A 21,216-nucleotide genomic window follows, 5' to 3' on the forward strand; every position below is an offset into this window, starting at 1 on the left:
AAAAACATCATGTGACACGCTCTTCTGTGCTTTGTTTGACACTATTTTGTTCTTACCACATTTTGAATTTGTCTACGGTAGAGTATGATAGAACAGACACAAGGTAGCATGGAATCTGTTTGTTTAGTTATTCATTCACTTATTGTTTATCATGTACTTTCAACCTGTATGAATGCATACTCATGCACACTTGAAACAACTCAAAATAGTTTGTGTTAACTTTGTTTTCTGTGATAGAAAAGTAAAAAAACTACTAATAATGAAATATCAATTTGGCAACACTTACTTTTACTCTTGAATTTATTTCCAGACTAAAATTTTACCCAGTGTCATTATCAAGTTAACCTTACCATTTTATTGGAAAATATGTATTTCAGGTAAGGAAAAAGTTAGGTTTATAGTACAGAAAGAGGAGAAATCTGAAAAGAGAGGAAGAAAGCAATTATTTGTTTTCTGGGTAATGCTTAGAAATTAGAGGGAGATTTTCTATGCTAATTACTTCTAAGAGTTAACCCTTTAGCTCCCATGAGTGACCAAGACAGAATTTCTCCTTACAATATCAATACAATATCAACCAGATAAGTGATGAGAATGAAGAAAAATATCAATTTGGGGATAATTAGTTGATCCAATACTAAATTCTCTGAACTAACATTGTAAGAATTGTATGCTTGATAGTAAGGAGAATTGCAAATGTGATCTGGGAATCAAAGGTTTAATGGGTTAACTCTTCACACCCTAACATCAGTATGCATATTCTCCATACTGTTCTCCAAGCAATACGCTGTGGAAGTAAGGTTAGGTATTTTTTTTTAGAATTTGACACATTTTTTTATTCCTTAGAGCAGTCGTAAATATTCCCATACAAACTCGTATAATTCCGCCATGACTGTTATTGCGCAAGATGATTATCTCGCAGCTGGAGCCTGGGCCGTGTGTGGATGTACTGAGTACATTTTGCTAGGAACATTAATTGAAAAGTTGAAGACTGTCTGTGACAATTTTTAATGAATTATCAGTTCATTTGCATATTTGTTTGCAGTACATGGGATGACAATATGTGTTTTGTTTGCCTGTGCAACTTCTTGAATTCAGTGGGCCTCCAATTCATGAAAACATTCTTATAACACTATTATCTTTACTTTTATTTTAAAACTTGATGCATATATTTGAACCTTTTAATGTGGTATTTGCAAGTGTAAGTTCTGGAGAAATCATGCTATTAAGCTATTTATCTCATTTTGACAAGAGGGTACTTTTAACCTCTACTAAGACAGCCTTCATAGGCAAACACCCACAGGGAACATAAAATTTTTGCAACAACAACAACATCAACAAGATTTTTCTACAATGCTAGTAGCACAGTAGCTTATACATACACCTTTTAACCCCTGAGAGTGACTTGTACCTAATTTCTCCTTACAATATGACCCCTGCATCAAACATCAAGGTCCTGAGAGTAAAGAAAATGATCACCGACTAAAGAAGCTATTGATTGTGAAACATATTTGTTCTCGTCAGTACCTTAGAAAGAGAACAGTATGGAGAATATGCATACTGATGTTAGGGTATAAAGGGTATCCAGTGTACTACATTTGAACACCCTAAAATAAATAGTGAAGTAAACTACTTGGGTACCCTTCAATTCACATTGAAAATAAGTATAATGTTAGAAAAAAGACTAAATACTGACTTAATTGCTAGTTTCCATACCCCATACATGGAGCTGACCATTAGAAATCAGATATATTGATATATAACTTGACCGAAAGGACACTCCGTTTGCCCTACCCTGTTGAATGTATCTGATCACAACGAAAAGTAATTGAGTTTTGTTTTGCCAAGGACTTCTGGCTAAATTTAGCAAGAGGTCGTTCGCATTACTGACATGCCTTTTCCACTTGGCATGCAGCCCGAGCAAAGTCAGGGCAAATTGTTGTAAAGCGCATTAGATCATATTCTCACGGAAAGGCGTTATACAAATCCATCATTTTCATCATTATCACTCTATGGCTTTATATGCCAGAGGGTAGGGAGCACCCATGACTTACTCTTAATAGATTGGAAATCTTGGAGAATGATCAGCTCACTGATAGTTGCCATACTTTCTTGTAAAATACCATGTTGAGGTATGCTATATTCAAGGCTCACAAGATGGTTTTGCGATAGAATTTGTGCAGGTCCTGTAAGGGCTTACAAAGTTCTTAAGAAGCAGTGTTTGCCAGTTGCTTTCAGGAGGGTGTCATTTCGGGTTGTCTTTGACATCACTTCCGATCGCCGTTTGAATTCAAAACTGATTCTGACGGATCTCAAACGGTTTGTTAGCCTGAAAATACAATCAAACAGGCCGTTGAGTTAGTCACATCGACTTGGAGTTAACCGTCGATGCGTTTGGTTTCGAGTTGCATCGCAATGCGATACTGAGGCTGACAAAGTTTTACTCCCTTACCCATGTCCTACCGAGAATTCTGAAAGGGTGTGGCCAGTATGGCTAACAACTGCGGCATAGCATTTGCTGGGGCTACTGCTCTGCCTGCTCACCATGCTTTGCGCACATACTTGAGAAACAAGACTGGAAGTTAATGGTTCTTTGGTGCCTGAGTCAATGGATGCCTTTTTCAGCTTTTATCGATGAATGATGGAACTGCCAGTTAAGCCAATCATATTTGAATGCGTTCTAGTTGGAAAAGAGAGATGTCTGACCCACTAAGATGTCTTTAATTTATCCAAATAAATTTAGGTCGCCGATTTTGAATAACTGAATTAATGATTGAATACCAGAATTGGCTTCCGATTCTAATAATGTATTTTTTATAAATTTCAGATGTGTTATTTTACTTACTACGTTTGTTTGTGTTTTGTTATACTGTCTGTCTCGATAGTGCTAAAGATATATGTTGTTTAAAGGGGGTAAGTTTCTAAAGAAACTGTAGTGCTGCGTCGGTGGGAGAGTATAGCAGGTAATTTAGTGTTGACAACTGAGTTGAAAACGTAAATTGGTCACCGTAAAGGGTAAAAAAAGCTTTACGTTTCGAGCGTTAGCCCTTCGTCAGAGCGATAGATGTTGTTTACTGTGCAAGAGATCCGTAGGGAAAAAGAACTCTACCTAAGTTTAGGGGCTGAGACTATTCCTATACGAACCAACCTACAGTGTTTTTTCTGCTGGTGCGCAAGTGGCGCAGAAAAATTCCTGGAACGTGGTCAGTAGTGTGGACTGCTTACGAACGCGCGATTAGCCAATCAGATCTAGGGATTTAAGATTCTGGCCCGCTGAGATGCTTCAGAAAAAAAAGTCTATTTTTGCCTTTCCCGTCACTGATATGATGAATTTTGTAGCTTAGCCTTGAGAGTTTTGAATTTGCATTAAGTGTTTACCCTTCTTTTTTTTTTTTTTCGGGGTCAACATGTCGTGGTAGTCGTACATCAGCCTTTAGGTGTCATACCCCGACGATTCTCATAAGTAATACATCTTTTGTAAAGGTAGATAGAAACATACTAGTCACCTTTAAATCTCTGATAGTGTCAGAAAACAACGGTTATAGCTAGAAATAATCATTTTGTGATTATAAACAATCGCTGTGCCATTGAAAATGAGACCACCTTTTATCTTTTTGCTCCCTTATGGAAGTTTTACACGTCAGTGGGCAATAATTTTTCGTTTGCAGTTGTTTGGTGTTGGCACACTGCCAATGGAAAATCTCGAACTGTACTCAGCGTCATAAACATTTTGACCATGCGCAAATTGTTGAGTTGATCTAATTCCTTGGAAAACGCCTCTTCAAGCTCGTCAAGAATTGGTTATCGTTAGACAGTTATTGTAGAGCGTTTTTATTTCCCTTTTTGTCTTCGTTTTAATTTCTTCCTTCCCGTAGGACCTAATCAAGAAGTGAGGCCATAATTGAAGACCACCGAAATGTCTTTAATATGTTTTATTCATTATAAAAATTGCTACAATAGTTCGAGAGCGTGATTTTCGAAATAATAATGCTTACGTTTAACATTTCTTGAAACGCGGCTATTCAGAGCAGCCACTGTTGGATCCTTATTTCTCGAAGATTTATGTGAATTGTTTGAAATCGCTTTGTACAAATGAAATGAAATTTAAATGCTATATCTTACATTATCATTACATCGCTTTTTTTCTGTGGTAATTTCACTCTTCCTCTTCTTTTGTTTCTCTATTTTGAAAAAATAAATATTTAGTCTCTTGATATCTGACCGTTCCAAAGAATCGTCAACTTTGACTTGCCTTTTACCAAGAGATTATGCCTTTTTTATTTCCTTATTAGAAACTTTTTGCATGTTGCGATTGATATTGCTCATCATCGCCTCCTCTGGATTTTTTTTTTCTTAAATACATGTTTTGCCGCCGGAATAATTGCAGTCCCTATGGAAGAAGAGTTGAGAACTTAAGTAGCAGCCTACACCTGAAGTCTTTGTATTCCGGTCAAAACATACTTTTTGTCGAATCTCTTCATCATACCTATTGTATTCGATTTTTTTAACTGTTATCTAACCTCGTCTACAACTCTCTGTTAACAGTAGTCCAATTCGCTGAAAATGGATACAACATGGTTGAGGTTGAGCACAATTGGAGTCACGAGCCAAGCGATTTGCTTTGGCCGTAGTAAAATAACTGATCTCCATTGGGCGAAGCACTCAAAGCTTCATTTGTTAGAGTATTCGCTGAATTCGTTCAAAACACTCTGTGAATGTTACCCAGCCAGTTGTCAGTGACATAAACCAACTCTGCCAAGATGTAAGTTCAACGGGCTTATAGTCGATTTTAAGTTTTCCATTTTTCATGCGCATTAGTTTTTACGCTCCTCATTTCCATCCTGTGCTCACGGTCAGTCCCCCTCGGCTGTTGTATTATCATGGCAGCTGCTAGTCGTTCACACCTACTCCATCTCCTTCACTCAAACTTTTCTTAGTATTTCCTACTCCACAAGGCTTTCTTGTTATTTCTTACTGGTTTCTTCTATCCATGTCGTGCACTGTGGCTTTAATTTCCCTGTGTATTTGTTTGTTTGTTTCATAAGCTAACAGGAGTATTCAAAAGTTTTCCATCTGCTTTCTTTTGTAAGATCTGTGGTTTCGGCCGACCACGTTTACGATTTCCGCAAGCCGTCATTTCACACATGGCTGTCACTGGCTTCTCGGTGCCTTTGCTTTTAGCACGATCATCCATGGCTCCTTCCCTACTTTAGCGGCACTACCGTAAAGTCCACAGATTTTTGTATCATGGCTGTGTTAGCGCCATGCTTAAGCTTTCCGTTTTTCTTGATAGCGATGTAGAATTCTTGGGTTATGTTTCCAGGGTTCCTCCCGCTGTACTTGTAAGAAGCGTAAGTGTTGAAATAGTTCGTTCCTAACTTCTCTTTAAACAGGCATTCGTCTGTTGGTTGAGCCTGAAAAGGTGAACACAGAAACCTTATCCTCGGGTAAATCGAGTCAACAATCCAGCTAATTAAATATCTAACCAACCATTGATGCACAGTGTTAGACAGTCAGTTAGTCTAGTCTTACATTCATCTTCTCTGCCAGCTCAACTGTCTGTCACGCGGCCATTAACTACGTGGTGTTCTGATCAGTCAGTCAGTCGGCGTGAAAACCTGCCAATCCATAGTTTTCTCAGGTAGCTCAAACCGTCGGTCAATCGATCTGTCAGTTTGTTAGTCAGTAAAGCGGCGAAAGAGCTTTTAAAGAAATCATCCCACTCAATTGGCAAGCTAGCAAAGGGAGTCTCTTAGTTAATTAATCAGCACAGAACGAAAGCCTTTAAGCCATTGAAGCGGTTAGACCGTCTGTCAATTCAATTGGTCTTTCAGCTCAGAAGACATTTTGTGAAATATTTGTTTAGTGTTAATCGGGTGCGCAATCCAGGCCAACACAAGTTAAACCAGTAACCAAAAAGAAAGGATCAACCAATCGGTTGATCGTCCCGGTATGTTCTCGTTCAAGATTGGGGTTTCAAAAGTTAAAAAAAAAATTATACCTTGAAACTATAAGCTAAAGGGAAAAAATAGACTGGTTACGGCGCCAGAACCTGCCTTTTTATTCTTCGAATTTCGTTTTTAAAATTTGGCTTCGGGACTTTCGAGAAACGGGTCCCTAGTCTCCAAGGTCCACCCACGCAATAAAACCGAAAGTGTTAAAAATCTTTAATTACACTTACCATGATGTGACAAACCCCCTCATCGTTCATACAGAGGTATGTCTTAGACACCACGCCTTTGAGTCGAACGATACTTGGACCCATCGACTCCATTACAATTAGTGCTGAAATTGAACGGAAATGAAATATAAGATAAAGACGAGCATACACTGCATAACTCAATCGAGTACTTTCTAAATTTAAAGAACTGCTATCGAGAAATCCAAATAAGGTAACTATTTACTAAAGGATTCCGAATAACTCTCTAAACATTTGATGCAATATAAAGGATTAAATATGGCTTTGCATTTGATCCCCTCAACTTTACCTGAGCGACTATTTGAAGGGTGTTACAGAACGCCCACGCGACAATGACATAGCGCTCCTTTACCAAAAACAAACCCTGTTGGTCGAAGCTAGAAGGTTAATAGCTCGCTGAGGCAGAGCTGAAAGCCCTAATATTGGGCTCTATTTTCGATCATGAGAAGACCCCCTAAATGGAATCCTAAGCACAGGTGTAACTTAAAATAAATGGTAATGAGGGTCAATGTCGCGTTGTCTGTCTGACATAAAAAGGGCTATGTAAGGCACACTTTAAGCTATGACTGATGACTTATCATTTGCATCGGCTTTAAGCACTCCTCGACATTCCAAAGTCACGACCAATTGGTCGCGTGGAGCCTCAATGGAATCCCTCGCCGTTGGAGTGATTCTAACGAGGTTGTTAAACCTTGTTTGTATCTTTCAAAAGACACTTTCGTGACCGATCGCGTTCAAAGGGGCGGCTACTACTTCTGATTTTCACATACAACCAACCCCCTACCGAAGCTAAGCGGAAGTGGCCATTTCAAGTAGCACAAAGAAGACATGACGCATTTGGTATTGTGCCTCCTCTTACCAAATGGTTTACAAATACAATTAATAAGTTATAAATGCTTGAACGCCCCTTGCGGGAATCAAAGTGAACACTTCTATTTTTTGATTGATCCAATTTCGTTCTGTCTCTAATGACAAAAAAGTGCAGTTTCCAGCCAGGTTTATTCCAAAAATGTCATTGTAAGACACGCTCTCTTATATCCTTTTTTTTTCTGCTCTCGCAACCGTGAAACTGTCATCCGCTACATAAATAGAAGATAGCGTGTTTAAGACGTTTCTTTGGTTTTTAAGTAAAGTACCTTCTTATCTCGAAACAAAGAATCAATATTGGCCATCGAAACACACCGTTTTACAAAAGATCAGTGAGGCTAAGTTCAAGAGCCTAAACTCTAACATTTTCTATACCTCGCTATTTCAAAGGTAGGACCTTTGAAAGGTTTCAGTAGTTAACTAACGTTGCCTTTACCTAAAGTTACCACCCAGTGTTAAAACGTTCAGAAGGTAAAACCGTGTTGGTTAGCCTCGTGTATCTCACTGAATACATAAATCTTTTGAGACGTTTTAACTGCCCTTCTAACAATGCATTCACGCGGCCAAATGTTCTGTTATGTGTTGACAACCAGGGGTCAGTAAATTTACCGCCCTCTTAATTTAATTGAAACATTGCGAAAGTGGAAAGCTAGAGACATGTTAATTGATTTTGCGATTATTTAAGCACCTGAATACCTATTTGGAAAGCTGTGTTTGAGAGGTTGTTCTGTGCATACCTCCCAGTGAAAACTATTATTATTTCCTCTCTTAATTGAAAAGCTTAAGATAGAAACCACTTATCGCGAAAATGTGAATTTGGAAGCCTGAGGCAAAAGTAATGGTAAATATTTCGAAGACCCCCATTATAATTTTCTTCTGTAGAGTAGAAACAAAGTGTTCATAGCTCCTAGAGTATCAGTTCTGCTAAATCTAAAAATCAAGTGCTACTCTTTACGGCGTTTGAATTTGGTAACTTGACAGAGAAATAAAGGAAATGACTTCAAGGCTCTCTATTTAAATCTCTTGTGAAGAGAATTTACACAAATTGGCTTATTGCCCCAATCAAGAAGTACAAACCACCCTCCGCCTGATGTCGTTTTTTCAACGGTAGGGTATAAAATATACCTTCCTTTTACATGAGGAAGTCGCATGGTAACATATAAAAGGAAAATCGATATGCGGTGAGGCACTGATTTCGGTTTCAGACTAGCAACGGATTTTCTTGAAAATTGATGATGCGAAATACTAGGAACAGCAAAAACTAAAAAAAAGTTCTTTAAAAAAACTTTGTATAAGAATATTAAGTGACTTTGTTAACAAATTTATTGTCTGGAATATCATCAACAGTTATCGACGACTTGCTTCTTACAAAGAGCATCTTTTTTTCTTCTAATTCTCCATTTCTTGTTTTGCCTAAATTCAAACGATGACTGCGCTTGCATAATAAAATTGTAAGGTTGTGCAAGTACCAAGGATAGCAAAACACGTACATTAGCGCCTCGAGTAGACAAATTCGCTGCGTATTCCAATTATGAAGACGATATTCGCTGCCAAAGTGATTTTCTGGATTATGTTAATCCATCTGTTGATATTGAACCATATATTAAAGTTTCTATAATTTGGAAAGGGTCTAAACAACGGTGAAGAATATATTTTATGACTCTTTATGCAAAGCATCAATGATTCTCACTATAAAACGTAGTTTTGTTTGAGATCTTTGTTTGATGTGAAACATCCAATTGTGTGGGAATGTGACTTATCTTTGAATAGAGCTGATCATGTTTGTTTTTTTTCTGGGTCTTCCCTCAGTTTTTATCGTGTTTGCCGTAGTTTTTTTGCTCTTGAATTAATTAGCTCAGATATTACTCCGGAATTCGAATGTCAACAATTTTGTACCCCTGCTGTCGCTGACTGCTCGTAATTGATCACCGCTCTAAAAATAGCTAAGCTCATTTGAGCTAACAAGCTATGAGGTGGGTAAACGAAATTGTAATTGTCACGACGTATATCAGTAATTTTGATACGAGGCCTCGTGTGACTACCACGCAATTATGGAAAGCTAACATGCCACAACGGTGTTATATTTGAAAATACAACCCCTGATAGCATATTGTTAATTCAAAACGCGTTTTCAACTAATGGTTGATATCGGTAAAGTAAAGATCAGGGTGTGATTTACAAGCCAAATGGCTCTACAGTTAAAAAAAATTACTATAATTGTTTGATTTTCTGTCATAGGAACAAAGCTTAATGGATAAAAAGAAACACTTCAGTTCTTGCAGTTGAACTGTATGTATCGGATTGGTATTATTTTTGATCTCTCTCTAGCTAAATCGCCGGGCTGTGGACGTTTGGCGCGACGAAACTATCACGAGTCGCCCTCTTGACCAAGGACCTGCCCTAAAGATGTGCGATAAAGTAAAACTGTGGTTTCTTTTGATTGCGCTTTTCAAAATCCCATCCGCAACTACTTCATAGGCTAAACCATAGCGTGAATTGGCGCTTTTCCGGAGAAAAACTCATTTCGAGAGTTCGTTTATTAAAAATATCGAATGCTTTGATTGTGTATTTCAATGCGCACTTCCTCTCTCTCAGGCATATTTCAGGCGCGCCATTTGTTTTTTTTTTTTGTTTGTTTTTTTCGCTAAACCACTAAAGTTGCGATGTTGGTGTTTTACTTTCCCCCTATCGCGGGAGGTACACTTTCTCGTTTGTTAAGAGAACGCCCACAAATCCCACGACCTCCGGAAATGAGTTAACAAATAAAACTGCTGTGTTTGTTTGATGACGCTGCTGATGCAATAAAAGGGCTGACTTTGCGTTTGATTATTCGCGGAAGCGAAATAGTCAACTCTTCTGGCACCATTGTAGTTTTTTTCCAACCGTTTCGGTCACTGCTTTTCAGATATGCTATTTCTGCTTCGATTGTAAGCGTCAGACATCAATTTCACAGACAATTAGTGCAAATTACTCACAGTTTAGGTAGTGGTTTAATTAACGAATGTGTTTTACGTTAACTGCGGTTTAATTTGTTTCTCTTTAAATAAACGAAACGATAAATGTTATTTTTCTCCATTTCAAAGCCTATAAGACGTGCGTTTAACCCCCTTAGACGACTTTTCAATTTGACAGTCGAGTAACTCGGACTCCATGATCGTTTACTTCGCCGAGGCTGCGTATTCAAGCCGTGATTTGTGGCGTTGCTATGTGCTTGCTAACAAGATTACAAGTTTTTCCTCTAGATTTTCCGCCGCCTTGTTTCGCTCGGTTATACACCCCTTCATCATTCATCCTTAAATCTTAGTCTCTGTATGATATAACATCTTAAACGATAGCATGAAGACTTCGATGGTTATCAACGCAATACGTTCTTGAAATTGGTTTTTATAAAGTTTCAGTGTCTTTTCTCGAAGCTTCGTCTATTGTCATGTTAAGTGGATTAATCTCTAAGGAAATGAGTACTCACACGATTCTTTATTATTTGTTCTTGACAAGGAAAGTAGTTTTACTTTCCGGTAGAAAATGACTTATCAACATTTTGGGGGTCGTCTACGAATTTTTTCCTCCTCTGCTGTGATATGTGGTCTTTATATTGTAGTGAGTGTTTAGGAATTTGATGACGCCAGACTTCGTTGGCGCGAGCCAAGCAAGGTGGAAAGAAGGCACAACTCAATAACTTGTTAACCGCACAATGAAAGCAAAGTTTACTCTGAACAAACCTTAACTAACTGGCACTTAGACTCGTCTGGCGATGCGGGGGTTTTGTTTGCTTCCCAGTGTTCTAGGCTTCAGAAATCGAACTGTGGTCAAAGGCAAATTTTTTTTATCGTGCGTCGAGCTAATTAGCATGGAAATCGCAGAACCAAAACATTGCGAGTAATCGAACAAATAATCACACAAAGGAGCATGTCTCGCTTTGCACGATTTGCCCGAATAATGTGTACCTACTGTTTGGATTTTTGATGCTCCTTGTTCCTCGAAGTCTTCCTGCGTTAGAGATTTTCAGAAAATATCCATTTTTGTTGAAAAGTCGAACCAGTCTTGTGTTTGTTGGTACCTTGAGAATGCCCATTTTGTGCAATCTTGTGGTTTTTGGTACTAGTTCCTCTCGTTGGCTTGTTGCTGCTTGCGTCGGCTGAAAATTTTCGTCGCTAGCGTTTGCAACTTGCTTTGACGGCAAGGCCACTGATGAACAAATAAGCAGACAAATGATGGGTGCAAACGTTACCTAGATATTACAGAAAATAGACAAGAGATTATTACGACTTGTTAATAATTTAAGCAAACTGATAAAAATCACAGAGTTACCACCCTCGCGCGAAAAGTGGTGATAGCACTCCCAAGACCCTAAAAAGTAGAGATTAAATTAAAGAAATAGTGAAAGACAGAGGTCGTTATTTGGGGATTGATGCTATAAATCAATGGACGGTCAAAGTGGCCTCACGTTCTGTACTTCTTACGTCTCTTACTAAAAAACTTCTTACCATTCTCGTAACCGTCTCCATCGCGTAGTATTCCTGTTGCATTTACTCGCATTGGAAAATGTGACCGCAATTTACGCGTAGATGTCATTATTGTTTTACGACATATCTACGCTTTGGTCTTTTTACGAGAATGCTTTTATTATATTCGATCCGTCACAGGAGAGATTCAATAGCTGCGTACTCGTTTTACCGAATCCCAGACTACCGCGATATTGTTAGGGAATAATTGCTCCGGTTTGCGGTGAAAAATAATGTATTAAAAATACCGAGGTCGCAGTTGACATGTGGGCCCTTGTGACTGATCCGTTCAGCTGCCTAATACTGCGTTATTTGTGGCCAAAGTTGATACAAACGTGGAAATAGCAAACACTCGTAAAGCTAAGTGCTTGGTGATCAGATGAGTGGCATTTGTTTCGGATAACTTTTTACCGCGCCTTTTGGTAAAAGAAAGGAACGGGCCGTTTCAAATAATTGGAATTCTTTGCTCGTCTTAACTGCTCTTTTTCGGCAAACGAACAAAAGCGCCCTAAGTCACTGAGAAAACATCATAAAAGTGTATTCAGCGACTTCCGCGGCTTGAGGAGGTGTTCTTTGCACATGGGTACAAGTCACATATTGAAGAATTTTGCCACATTTCAGCTCGCGTTAATTGTTAACCTTAAGCTATTTACAGAACGATGAGCTTCGCTAGTCTAGAGTAAAATCAAGTCTTACACTTAGAGAAACAAAATGAGTGAGTTACCGCTATTGATTATAGTATTTCAAATGTTTGTGCTTCGGTCAGACGAAAAGCCTCAAAAATTATCCCATCATCTCCTTCGGAAGCCATGCTCTTTTTGTACACAAAAAATATTTTTCGAAGTCGGCCCTGAGAAAAGAGTCCAAATGCAACTTATCTCTAACTTCCGGGCCGCAGTAATCTCATTGTTTTGAAGTTTATTGACGGTAACTTATCTTAAGTTTGGGAAAGCAGCGGAAGGACGAATGTAGGTCCTTATATATTTACATATACAACGTTTATCCACCGAAATTTATAATTACCTTATCCCGAATCTGTCAACTTTTTACCAAAGTAATGATTTTCTGGTTTTTGCACATTTCCGCGGCATTTCTAGTGTACTCTTTGTTGATTCAAACGTAAGAAGTCCTAGATCATAAGCTATGCATAAATTACTAAGTGCCTGTGTTCTGACGAAGCTAATTGCTCTCGAGAGACTGCTAAAAATACCATGTTGTCTCTATGACAACAACAGCGCGGTAAAGTTGGACCAAAAGTAACCAGAGGTCTAAGGAAGCGGCGTGAAAATAGCGTGTTTGCTAAAAGATCAAAGTCTGAACAAGGGCGAAACTATTGGAAATCTTGATAAAATGACCAGCGTTGTTCTATTCCAGTTTATCATAATTAGTGAAAATCGTTCGACTCAGTTGAAACTTCAATTAAGAAGATCACTAAGTTTTTCGCATCGTTTAAGGCGAGCACCTTACGAATTATTGAATGTCTCAAATGACCTCGTGTACATAAGACTGCTTCGAGTTAATGAAGGCTAAGCGCCAGCTATGCTTTTAATTTTGGCTGTAGCTTAGTTTCGTGTATGTTTTGTTGATAGGAAAGACTGCGGTTAATACCCAAACTATTCTTGGAATCTCAAGCTAAATCTAGTCAATGGTCGAAGTCAGTCTACTCTAGGCCCATTTTATGTTCTGAGACCTGGTAGGTAGGACACCGGCTGATATTTTTGGCACAGCACAATCAACTCTGAGTTGAGTACAATCGCAAGTATGACGTATTTGCCTTTTTTAAGAAGTGATTTCTATAGAGGAAAGTCGTGCATTGGTAAAACTAATTTCCCTTTCCGTGAGGTTTCGCTTGGCTTAGCCGCCCTCTTTGTCATAGGAACACTTAAAGTTCAACGCAATCATCAAGTCAGTGGTCAAATTGCGTGCAACTACACGATAATCTATCGAAGACTACAGCTTGCCTACGACTTCCTATGTGCGTATTTGAGATCTGAAATGATTCTTTTTTCGCAATTTAGGTATTACTTTGCGTTACTTTTTTTACGACTGTACTTTCATGCGATTTTTGATTGTTCGGGATTAGTAGAGGCGTGAAATGGTAGGTGCAGTGCGACCGGATGAAATCATTCATTTGCAGAGGAAAAGTAGAATTGGATCTTCAGTCTTTTCAAGCTGATATCACCATAACCAGGGTTTGCGAGAAATGATCTTGGTTCAGATTAAGTTCAAAGTGGTGCTGTCGCTTTAAATCAGTGCAGTAAGCACCCGGTAAAGTGCGTCATCATTCCGATGAATAAAAACCGTTGCATCAATTTAATCACTCACCCGCTCAAGCATGGTCCAGTCAGGAGCCCTTCAGAATTTGCCTTCTTCTGTCAGCTCTGCTTTTGTTTTAGAACCCTCATAACTGAAAGAAAAACAAGCCAAGAAGACAAAAGTTGAGCCACTTTTCTCGCGAGTAATCTGATTAACTGTTAGTCGTATCAACTTAAGATAAACACAATTCAACTACGGACCTTAACTCACTTTACACTGGTGATAGATGGATGATTGATTTCGTTTTGTATTTCAAGTGCAACTTATATATATATATATATATAGAAATATACGTATATATCGTGATGACTAAGGCCGCCAGTTTTTGAAAAAAAAATGCGACATTACGCAAAAGTATGTCTGCTGAAACAACAAAACCAAAGTAATTGATATAGAGAAGGATACACAGGGATGGGACGTTCGAACCATTTATCATTTGTAAATCTCGCTAATTAAGTGGCATGACATTGCTTTTAAAGGAGATTTCAAGTTGCATGCGGCAAATGCGATCCGGAAACGAACTCTTTAGCACCTCGTACAATAACATTGCTTTGTACGACCGTCTAGACTCAAAAGTTCGCCGCCTAAACAAGCGGTCTCTTTGAACGTTTTGTAACGCAAACCCCTGAATTGTGCTTCTTCCTTGGTCGTATTTTGCCTATAGTGGTGTTTGCTTTGTTTTCGATCTCAAAATGGCCGCTTCTCACGTCATTAGTTTGCTTTGTGACGGCCATATGCCGCTAGTGAACTGGTTCAGTAACGCATAGGCAAATAAACGACTATTTGATCAAAATGAGTCCTCATTTTGCTGTAGTTCAGTATGAAATGTATGTCTTATTGTCGCGAAAGATGTTGTTATTTGGTATGTTTTTAGCCCAGCAAACTTTATCTCACCCGCTATCCGGTCCCTTGCAAACCTGCGTTTGCAGGTAACAAAACATAGCAACGAAATTGCTTTCAGGCTAGTAAGAATTGCTGGTCAGGGCAGATCTGTTAGCATTAAAAAAAAAAAAAAAAAAAACCATTTGCTATTTATACTACTTTATGGATGGCCAGGATTGCATACCTTGGATATCATTTCTTTTTTTCACGGGCACTCACTTTGCCTAGCAAAAATATAAAACGAGGAGCTAATGTCCTATAAATGACACCAAACAATTAAGATTAGCATGCAACCATAATTTGTTGCCAACGGATATCTGAAAACAACGATCAGGGGTAAGCGTTCGAATGCTAGTTAGCAGTATCAAATTAGGGGTGGGCTTCTCAACCTTCGATCAGAATTAAAAATCTGCTACGTTGCACTTGCTTTATATTGAAGCAGGGAGCAAGATATCAAAAATTAGAACAAAAACACAATAGAATCATTTTCCCTTGCTGGTGAAATCATTTAATCCAACGTCAAATTCTCCGCCTTTTACTTTTCTATCAACTTTTGCACAATCGGCTGATGCACTGTTTGGAAATTTCGTGGTTGTGTCATTGAGATGCTTAGACCAGCAACTGAAGTCATGTTGCGAGATTTTTTAGTTCCTTCCCGGCATTTGCTGAGAAGATGGACTGAATTTAAGCCTCGAAATATAATGTGACATGTCAAAGCATCAGTTATGTTGATTGTATTAAGAATTCTCTCACTGATAAGTAAGTTAACTATCAATCTTGTCGAGTTTCTTCTCTTCTGAAAGTGAGGTACAAATATGTGTATGTTGGTCTAGCATGCCGTGCCATTGAGTCAAGAAGCAAAAAGTATATATTAATATGACAGGAGGAAACAAATAAAATTGAGATGGATGTTTGCTGGCTTAAGATGCTGTCCTCTTCAAGCAATTTGAAGTGCAAATTTCGTTTCAGAAATTGGTTTTGCAATTTTGAGGGCTACACCTATAGTCAAAGAGTTAGATCAACGTGTTTGCTTTCGTTTTGCACTTTTCTGTCATTATGTGTAGTCAGAGAATCTCTTAAACAGATTATGAAGGGTCAGTATCATACTTCTGAATAAAGTCATGATGCAAAGTGGTTACCACAGAATACACCTAAGTTAAAATCAATATCATTGTATCATCTTACTACAAAGTACATCATAATGGAACCATACCAATTAAATGAAGTCCGTTATGATAAGTAGGCGGTTCGAGCAGTTCACGGAAGCCACATAGGTAAATAGGTCCGGTTAACTGCGTGTAAGCCGAAACAGGTAAACGTTGTGGTTTGTGGGACCATTTGCTAACTCTCATGATGTTCATCTATTGGCGGCCCCTTTGCATGTTACAACACGGCGTGTTTCGAACTTATGAAATGATTGGAATAAAGGCTGTAGGTTAAACCATTGTTCAACAAATGGAGGACCCAGCGTTGGCGGAAACTTTGTTCTACGTCAAAACCCTTTGGCCGATTTTCCGACAATTCTTAGTTACCCCTGCGTTTATGCTAAATCTCTGTGGGTTGGTAGACAACGCGACTGGGCTCCGACGGGTTAATCCGAGTCTCTCCACAGAGTTGACCATGCTCGAATAAAAGAAACGGTGCTGTGTAAGCTAATCCGCGACCTGTGTGCTGCAATTAATACAGCACCGTGTAACAGTTGTTTTCAAAACTCAATCAAATCTGTCTCTGAATGAAACAGCTGAAATTTTGTTTTTTTATGAATGTTGTGACTTTAAATTGCACATGGACGCTAAGTTAGCCTTGCTTACTACTACTTACTAAGAAAGCAGTTAGATATTCAATAAGCTCTGCATTTTTAAAGAATTTATCGATTCATTTACACACCTCCATACCTCTAAAGACTTTGGAGGAAAAATTTGTAGCCAGTATACGTCCGATTCTGCCACCGTAAGATAGTTCTATTTATTTCATGCATCTTTTTAGAGTATTTCTCCCCTGAGAGACAGTTATAGATACGTATTTATATTTCATGTACAATTGTCATGTTTTTTATCAAATATTTTGAAAATCCATCAGCAATGCACGTTCCCCCCTTAAAAAGCTCAGACATTGCTATTAAGCAATCTTTTCCTAAGGTGTCCACTTTTTGTCTTTTGCCTCACTGTCATTAAAGTTTACCGTTCTCTTCTTGAGCAGTGAGAGTATGACCACACTCTGTCTGTGGTATTTAGCTGCAACTTGCGTCGTAGTTTGGCGAAAAAACATTTCGTTCCTTTCAGGTCTACACCTTTTCTTTGTATTTACCTCCTACCTCCTTTAAAATTTTAGCTTACTATACGCCGTAAAATATTAACAAGTTCCCAAGTTTTTCGAAATATACATTTTATATCATGCTCTTCTTGTCTTTCATGCTATGGTGGAAAGCTATTTTTCTGAAGTGTTAAGTCTACAGAAATCGCAACCATAAACTCTGAAGCTTTCTATTGAAGTCGGTTGTACACGATGTTGAAATGAGGTTAGGAAATAGATCTGGCTAGTTTTAAGGCGAGTCATGGTTATTATGATTGGTTAAAAAAGTATGATAAATAGTCACATTAAGAATTAAAGTATTTATAAGACCGGCCTCATCTGTTATCGGGAATGGAAATTAAATGACGTTAGATACGTATCTCTCTCTAGTTGTTTGTTTGTTGTTGTTGTTGTTGTTTTTTTTGGTTGAACTATTTATGGATTTAGTTATTGCTTCTTTGTTTTTTTGCTAATGATTTTGTCTGAAATATTTCATCAGGCTGTTTTGAGTTACTTGTAGCTGAATAGATAAGCTAGGAGAGAAGTGTAGTTCGCTCTTGAAACCTGACGGTGTGGAATCGCCACTAAGAAACCATTTTGCTCTCATTTCAGCTGATTTGTTAGCGAGTAGTTCTCGAAAGTTCGATATGACGTCTGGTGTTCCTTGTTTGTCTATCGATGTTGACGTTGATATTCTGACGCCATGACCACTACAACCATATTATCAAGATAACATGCCTTGAACAATACTACAACCGTAAAATTATAAAAAAGGCTGAGCACACTTTTCACCTGCAAAAGCTAAAAGATTTTCCTCGGTTTTCGTGAAGATTTGTCGCGAGCTACTATGGGGCAACACTTTCCCTCTAAGTGTTGAACCGTTTATTAGTGTTTGTCTCATGTGAGGCAAAACCATCACAAATGATTAAATATATTGTTTGAGTGGAAATCGATACCAGATTACATGTTTTTTTCTTCCTTTGTTCAATTTTTTTTGTCATCTTAGTCAAGCACTTTTCTGAATTACTTTTCCATAGCCATTCTGCGAGACTTCGCTTTAAAATTTGACGCTCAAGGCTTAAACTTCTTCGGCCGCTTCTATTTTAAGGAGGTTGGCATTACTGAATGTCAACGTTGTAGTCACTAAGGCAGTAGATCTGCCATTAATATCTTGTCATCAAAAATTTACCTCTCACGTTGAAAAATGCAGTCGCAAAGTATTGTTACGTAACCTAAAGGTAAAAAATGAACTAATGTCCCAGTTGATAACAACAACTCTGAGATATATATTCGACACTTTTCTTTCTTGCATAGTCATTTAGAATGTACAACGTGAGGTTAATAACTAATGGGTCTGTGTTGGATCGATGTCTGTAATGATATTGTTTGTTGATCGGTTTGTTCGTCTTGCTTAAATTTTTCTTGTTCTCGTTTCCAGTCTAAAATTATCCTCTATACTCTTGGTTACCTCGTTTACTTTTTGGTTAGATTTATCCATTTTCGTGTTTAATCTCCCATACAAAACCGAAAATTCTGTGACCTTCCCCAAGGTAATTTGGCATCTCACGAAAAAATCTGAAATAGCACGAGGAAGCAGTGTTGTACACTGTTGAATATTGTACAATTAAATCGAAATTTTTGTGGAAAAAATATGCTCGAAGAATGACCAATCAATTAGAAATTATAAACCTTTAGAGACGTTATTATTCAGGAGTTACTATTTACCTGGATAGCAGTGTTATGCTTGCATCTTAACCCTTTAGCTTCGCGCTAGTATGACGAAGGTCACGGGAATGAGTTCCGCAGGATACCGAAGAAGCCACAAAGTTTTCTCTTGGCTTCCCGGTCTCGATCCCGGCCTATATTGAAACATCTGCTTTTGAAAGCAGCTTCTTTATTGATCATGATTTGTGCAAATATATAAAGTTAAAAAAATGCAGTTACAGCTTCAAAAGTATTCCAAATAGTTAAACTGAACAACGTCATCGTGACATTTCCTGCGAGAAGTTGTGATGTCTTCTGGATAAACAATAGGTAAGCACTACACAAACGTTATCACAGTGTTTAAAAATTACCAATTAAAAGACCGATTAGTGCGTTGATGGATAAAGAATCTTAAATATGGAACGATGTTAAGTCCTATGCCGAAAAGCTTTTGGTTGGAGCACGATGTTTACGTTCGAGAGCTGACCAAAGTGCCAATCATGGACCAACATTGGCAAACCGAGTTACATGGGAAATTCATTACGTGGGCGTTCTTGGGGGCGGGGACTGAAGAGACCTACACATAGGTAGAGCTTAATAATTGAGCTTCAGCTCACGTGAGGGAATCTTAACAATTTTAAAAGTATTAAGTGTTTTCTTTGGGCTGACAGACAAACGACACTTAAGGTTGGTTCCTTGGCGTTAAGAAATGTAGCTGTCGATGTTTGCCTCGAGCGAAATTGGACTACGACTACGAAATTGTTACAGCGATTTTTACGAAATGAACTGATTTAGCACCTTTTTTTGCTGCAGTGAACTTTTGAAGCGGCCATCTCTCGACTTTAGGATTATTGATGATGATTTTGTGGGTGAATAGCACCGTGCATTAAGAATGTCGAAACATATAACAAGGCTGCTTACGATTCAGCCATCTTGATTCTCGCGCCGTCTTGTCTTGAGAGCGGGCGCCGTCATCGTTGATTGTCCTATTTCCTGTGTAGTGACGTCTAGCTATTAACAAATCTCTTAAATAATAAAATGTCTTATTCTCAAGTGAAGGGCTTTATGGAGCGTGTAATATCAAACATGTCTACGCAGTATGTTGACATTTCTACATTTCACTGTACGCCTCTCGGTATTTTATATAAACGCTATCTTAAAGCGTGATAGGAAAGGAATTATTTAGACAATACGTAACACAATGACTTAGGTAGAATCTTTGCTCTTTTAAGTAGATTTACAAAGGCGGTTAATTTGCCATATCATTTTAACAACTCAAGCGAAGAAAGATGCAGATTCAATAAGTGTTCACTTACCCGAGACGAAGAAGTTGAGGCGTTCCACCAAAACAAATTTTTGTTTTCGTTTGAATACTCACTGTTTTGAATTTCACAAGATCTTTTCTACTCGAAGGTCAGAGAATCAAATTATCATCATGTATGGCTCTTTTGAATCTGTGCCACTTTTGTTTTGAAATTAAAATGAATGCGTAGAGACCGGCCGGCAATCCAGTCACTCTGCACTTATTACTGATGCTACCGTGCCAACCTTGTTTTGCTCGTGATAATTTTTGTTTGTTATATTCGCTGGCTCTTTTGACCTTGGTCAATCTCAGCTGTTAGCTTCAAGTAGCTTTTGTTGGAGAAAGTTGTTCACAATATCAAGCAGTCTCTATTCGCAGTCTATATGTTTACAACGTCAGTCTTTCTCAAGGATCATGATCTCTTCATTACTAAGCAGAGTTTTTCGTGTCTGGACTTGTATTAATTCAAAACTTATTTACATATTGCTCTCATTTCTTCGTTGCAACCCGACTTGGTCACAAGAAGATTGATTCGATAAGTCAAAAGAAATCCTTCTCGCTGTGCTATTTTTGATTTGTTTTATTTTACTTTTCATACTTGAATCGTGGCCAAAATTTTGATAAAATTCCTTAAAACCATCAAAATTTTACATGATTGTAACTACGGGAAACATAATTTTAAGAGACTATACAATCCTCTTTTCTTTTAGAAGCACGGCATTTCACAAATTCTTTTTAATGCGTTTCTTATTTTGGAGCTTAATGGTTTAAATATATCCCAAACACAAAATAAAAGGCTTAGCTTAAAATTGGTGACTTATTTATAATGTGTAGTTCTGATTTGCGTCATAATCTAACTAGAAATAAGATTCGTTGCAAATGCTCCAAAACGAGAAAATCATGGATGTTTTAAGTTAACACCTAATAAAATTTCGTCTGTTACAATTTATATTCGTGTAATGCGCTGTCAAAGTGTGTGTGTGTGTGTATGTGTGACAAACGCGAAACGACTTACCTTGGAATGAACATCGACTGGCCAATAAACATCCTCGTAACTGTGTTTATTCCATGGCGCAAAGTACAAAGAACTGACTCTAACAACTCCCTTGTAAATGCAGTGATCCAATGTTTACGTGGTGCTGCATCTGAGTGTA

General features: G+C 38.1%; 1 protein-coding gene across 7 annotated transcripts; it reads right to left on the reverse strand.

The window, feature by feature from the left end:
- Positions 1–4,309: 4,309 nt before the first annotated feature.
- On the reverse strand, positions 4,310–21,216 carry LOC131797526 (fibroblast growth factor 2-like). 7 transcript variants are annotated; one of them, XM_059115151.2, is made up of 6 exons: positions 21,078–21,216; positions 19,681–19,752; positions 13,891–13,972; positions 11,012–11,291; positions 6,179–6,282; positions 4,310–5,411 (listed from the first exon to the last, which is right to left on the reverse strand). In XM_059115151.2, exons 3-6 carry the CDS (start codon positions 13,900–13,902, stop codon positions 5,202–5,204), a joined length of 606 nt encoding a protein of 201 aa, XP_058971134.2. In that variant the 5' UTR covers positions 13,903–13,972; positions 19,681–19,752; positions 21,078–21,216; the 3' UTR covers positions 4,310–5,201. The 7 variants fall into 7 exon arrangements, with proteins under 7 accessions (XP_058971134.2, XP_066017776.1, XP_058971132.2 ...); XM_066161679.1 differs by lacking the exon at positions 21,078–21,216 and adding an exon at positions 20,076–20,233; XM_059115149.2 differs by lacking the exon at positions 19,681–19,752.

The sequence above is a fragment of the Pocillopora verrucosa genome, chromosome 14, assembly GCF_036669915.1.
Source record: "Pocillopora verrucosa isolate sample1 chromosome 14, ASM3666991v2, whole genome shotgun sequence".
NCBI classification, from domain to species: domain Eukaryota; kingdom Metazoa; phylum Cnidaria; class Anthozoa; order Scleractinia; family Pocilloporidae; genus Pocillopora; species Pocillopora verrucosa.

Bases quoted from the DNA above. Each gene is read 5' to 3' on its own strand.
- LOC131797526 (XM_059115148.2), bottom strand. From the start codon at position 11,589: ATGCAACAGGAATACTACGCGATGGAGACGGTTACGAGAATG. The intron at 11,292-11,547 runs GTAAGAAGTTTT...TGTAATATCTAG, and splicing joins TGGAGACGGTTACGAGAATG to GTAACGTTTGCACCCATCAT. The intron at 6,283-11,011 runs GTAGGTACACAT...GTTCAATTTCAG, and splicing joins GAGCATCAAAAATCCAAACA to CACTAATTGTAATGGAGTCG.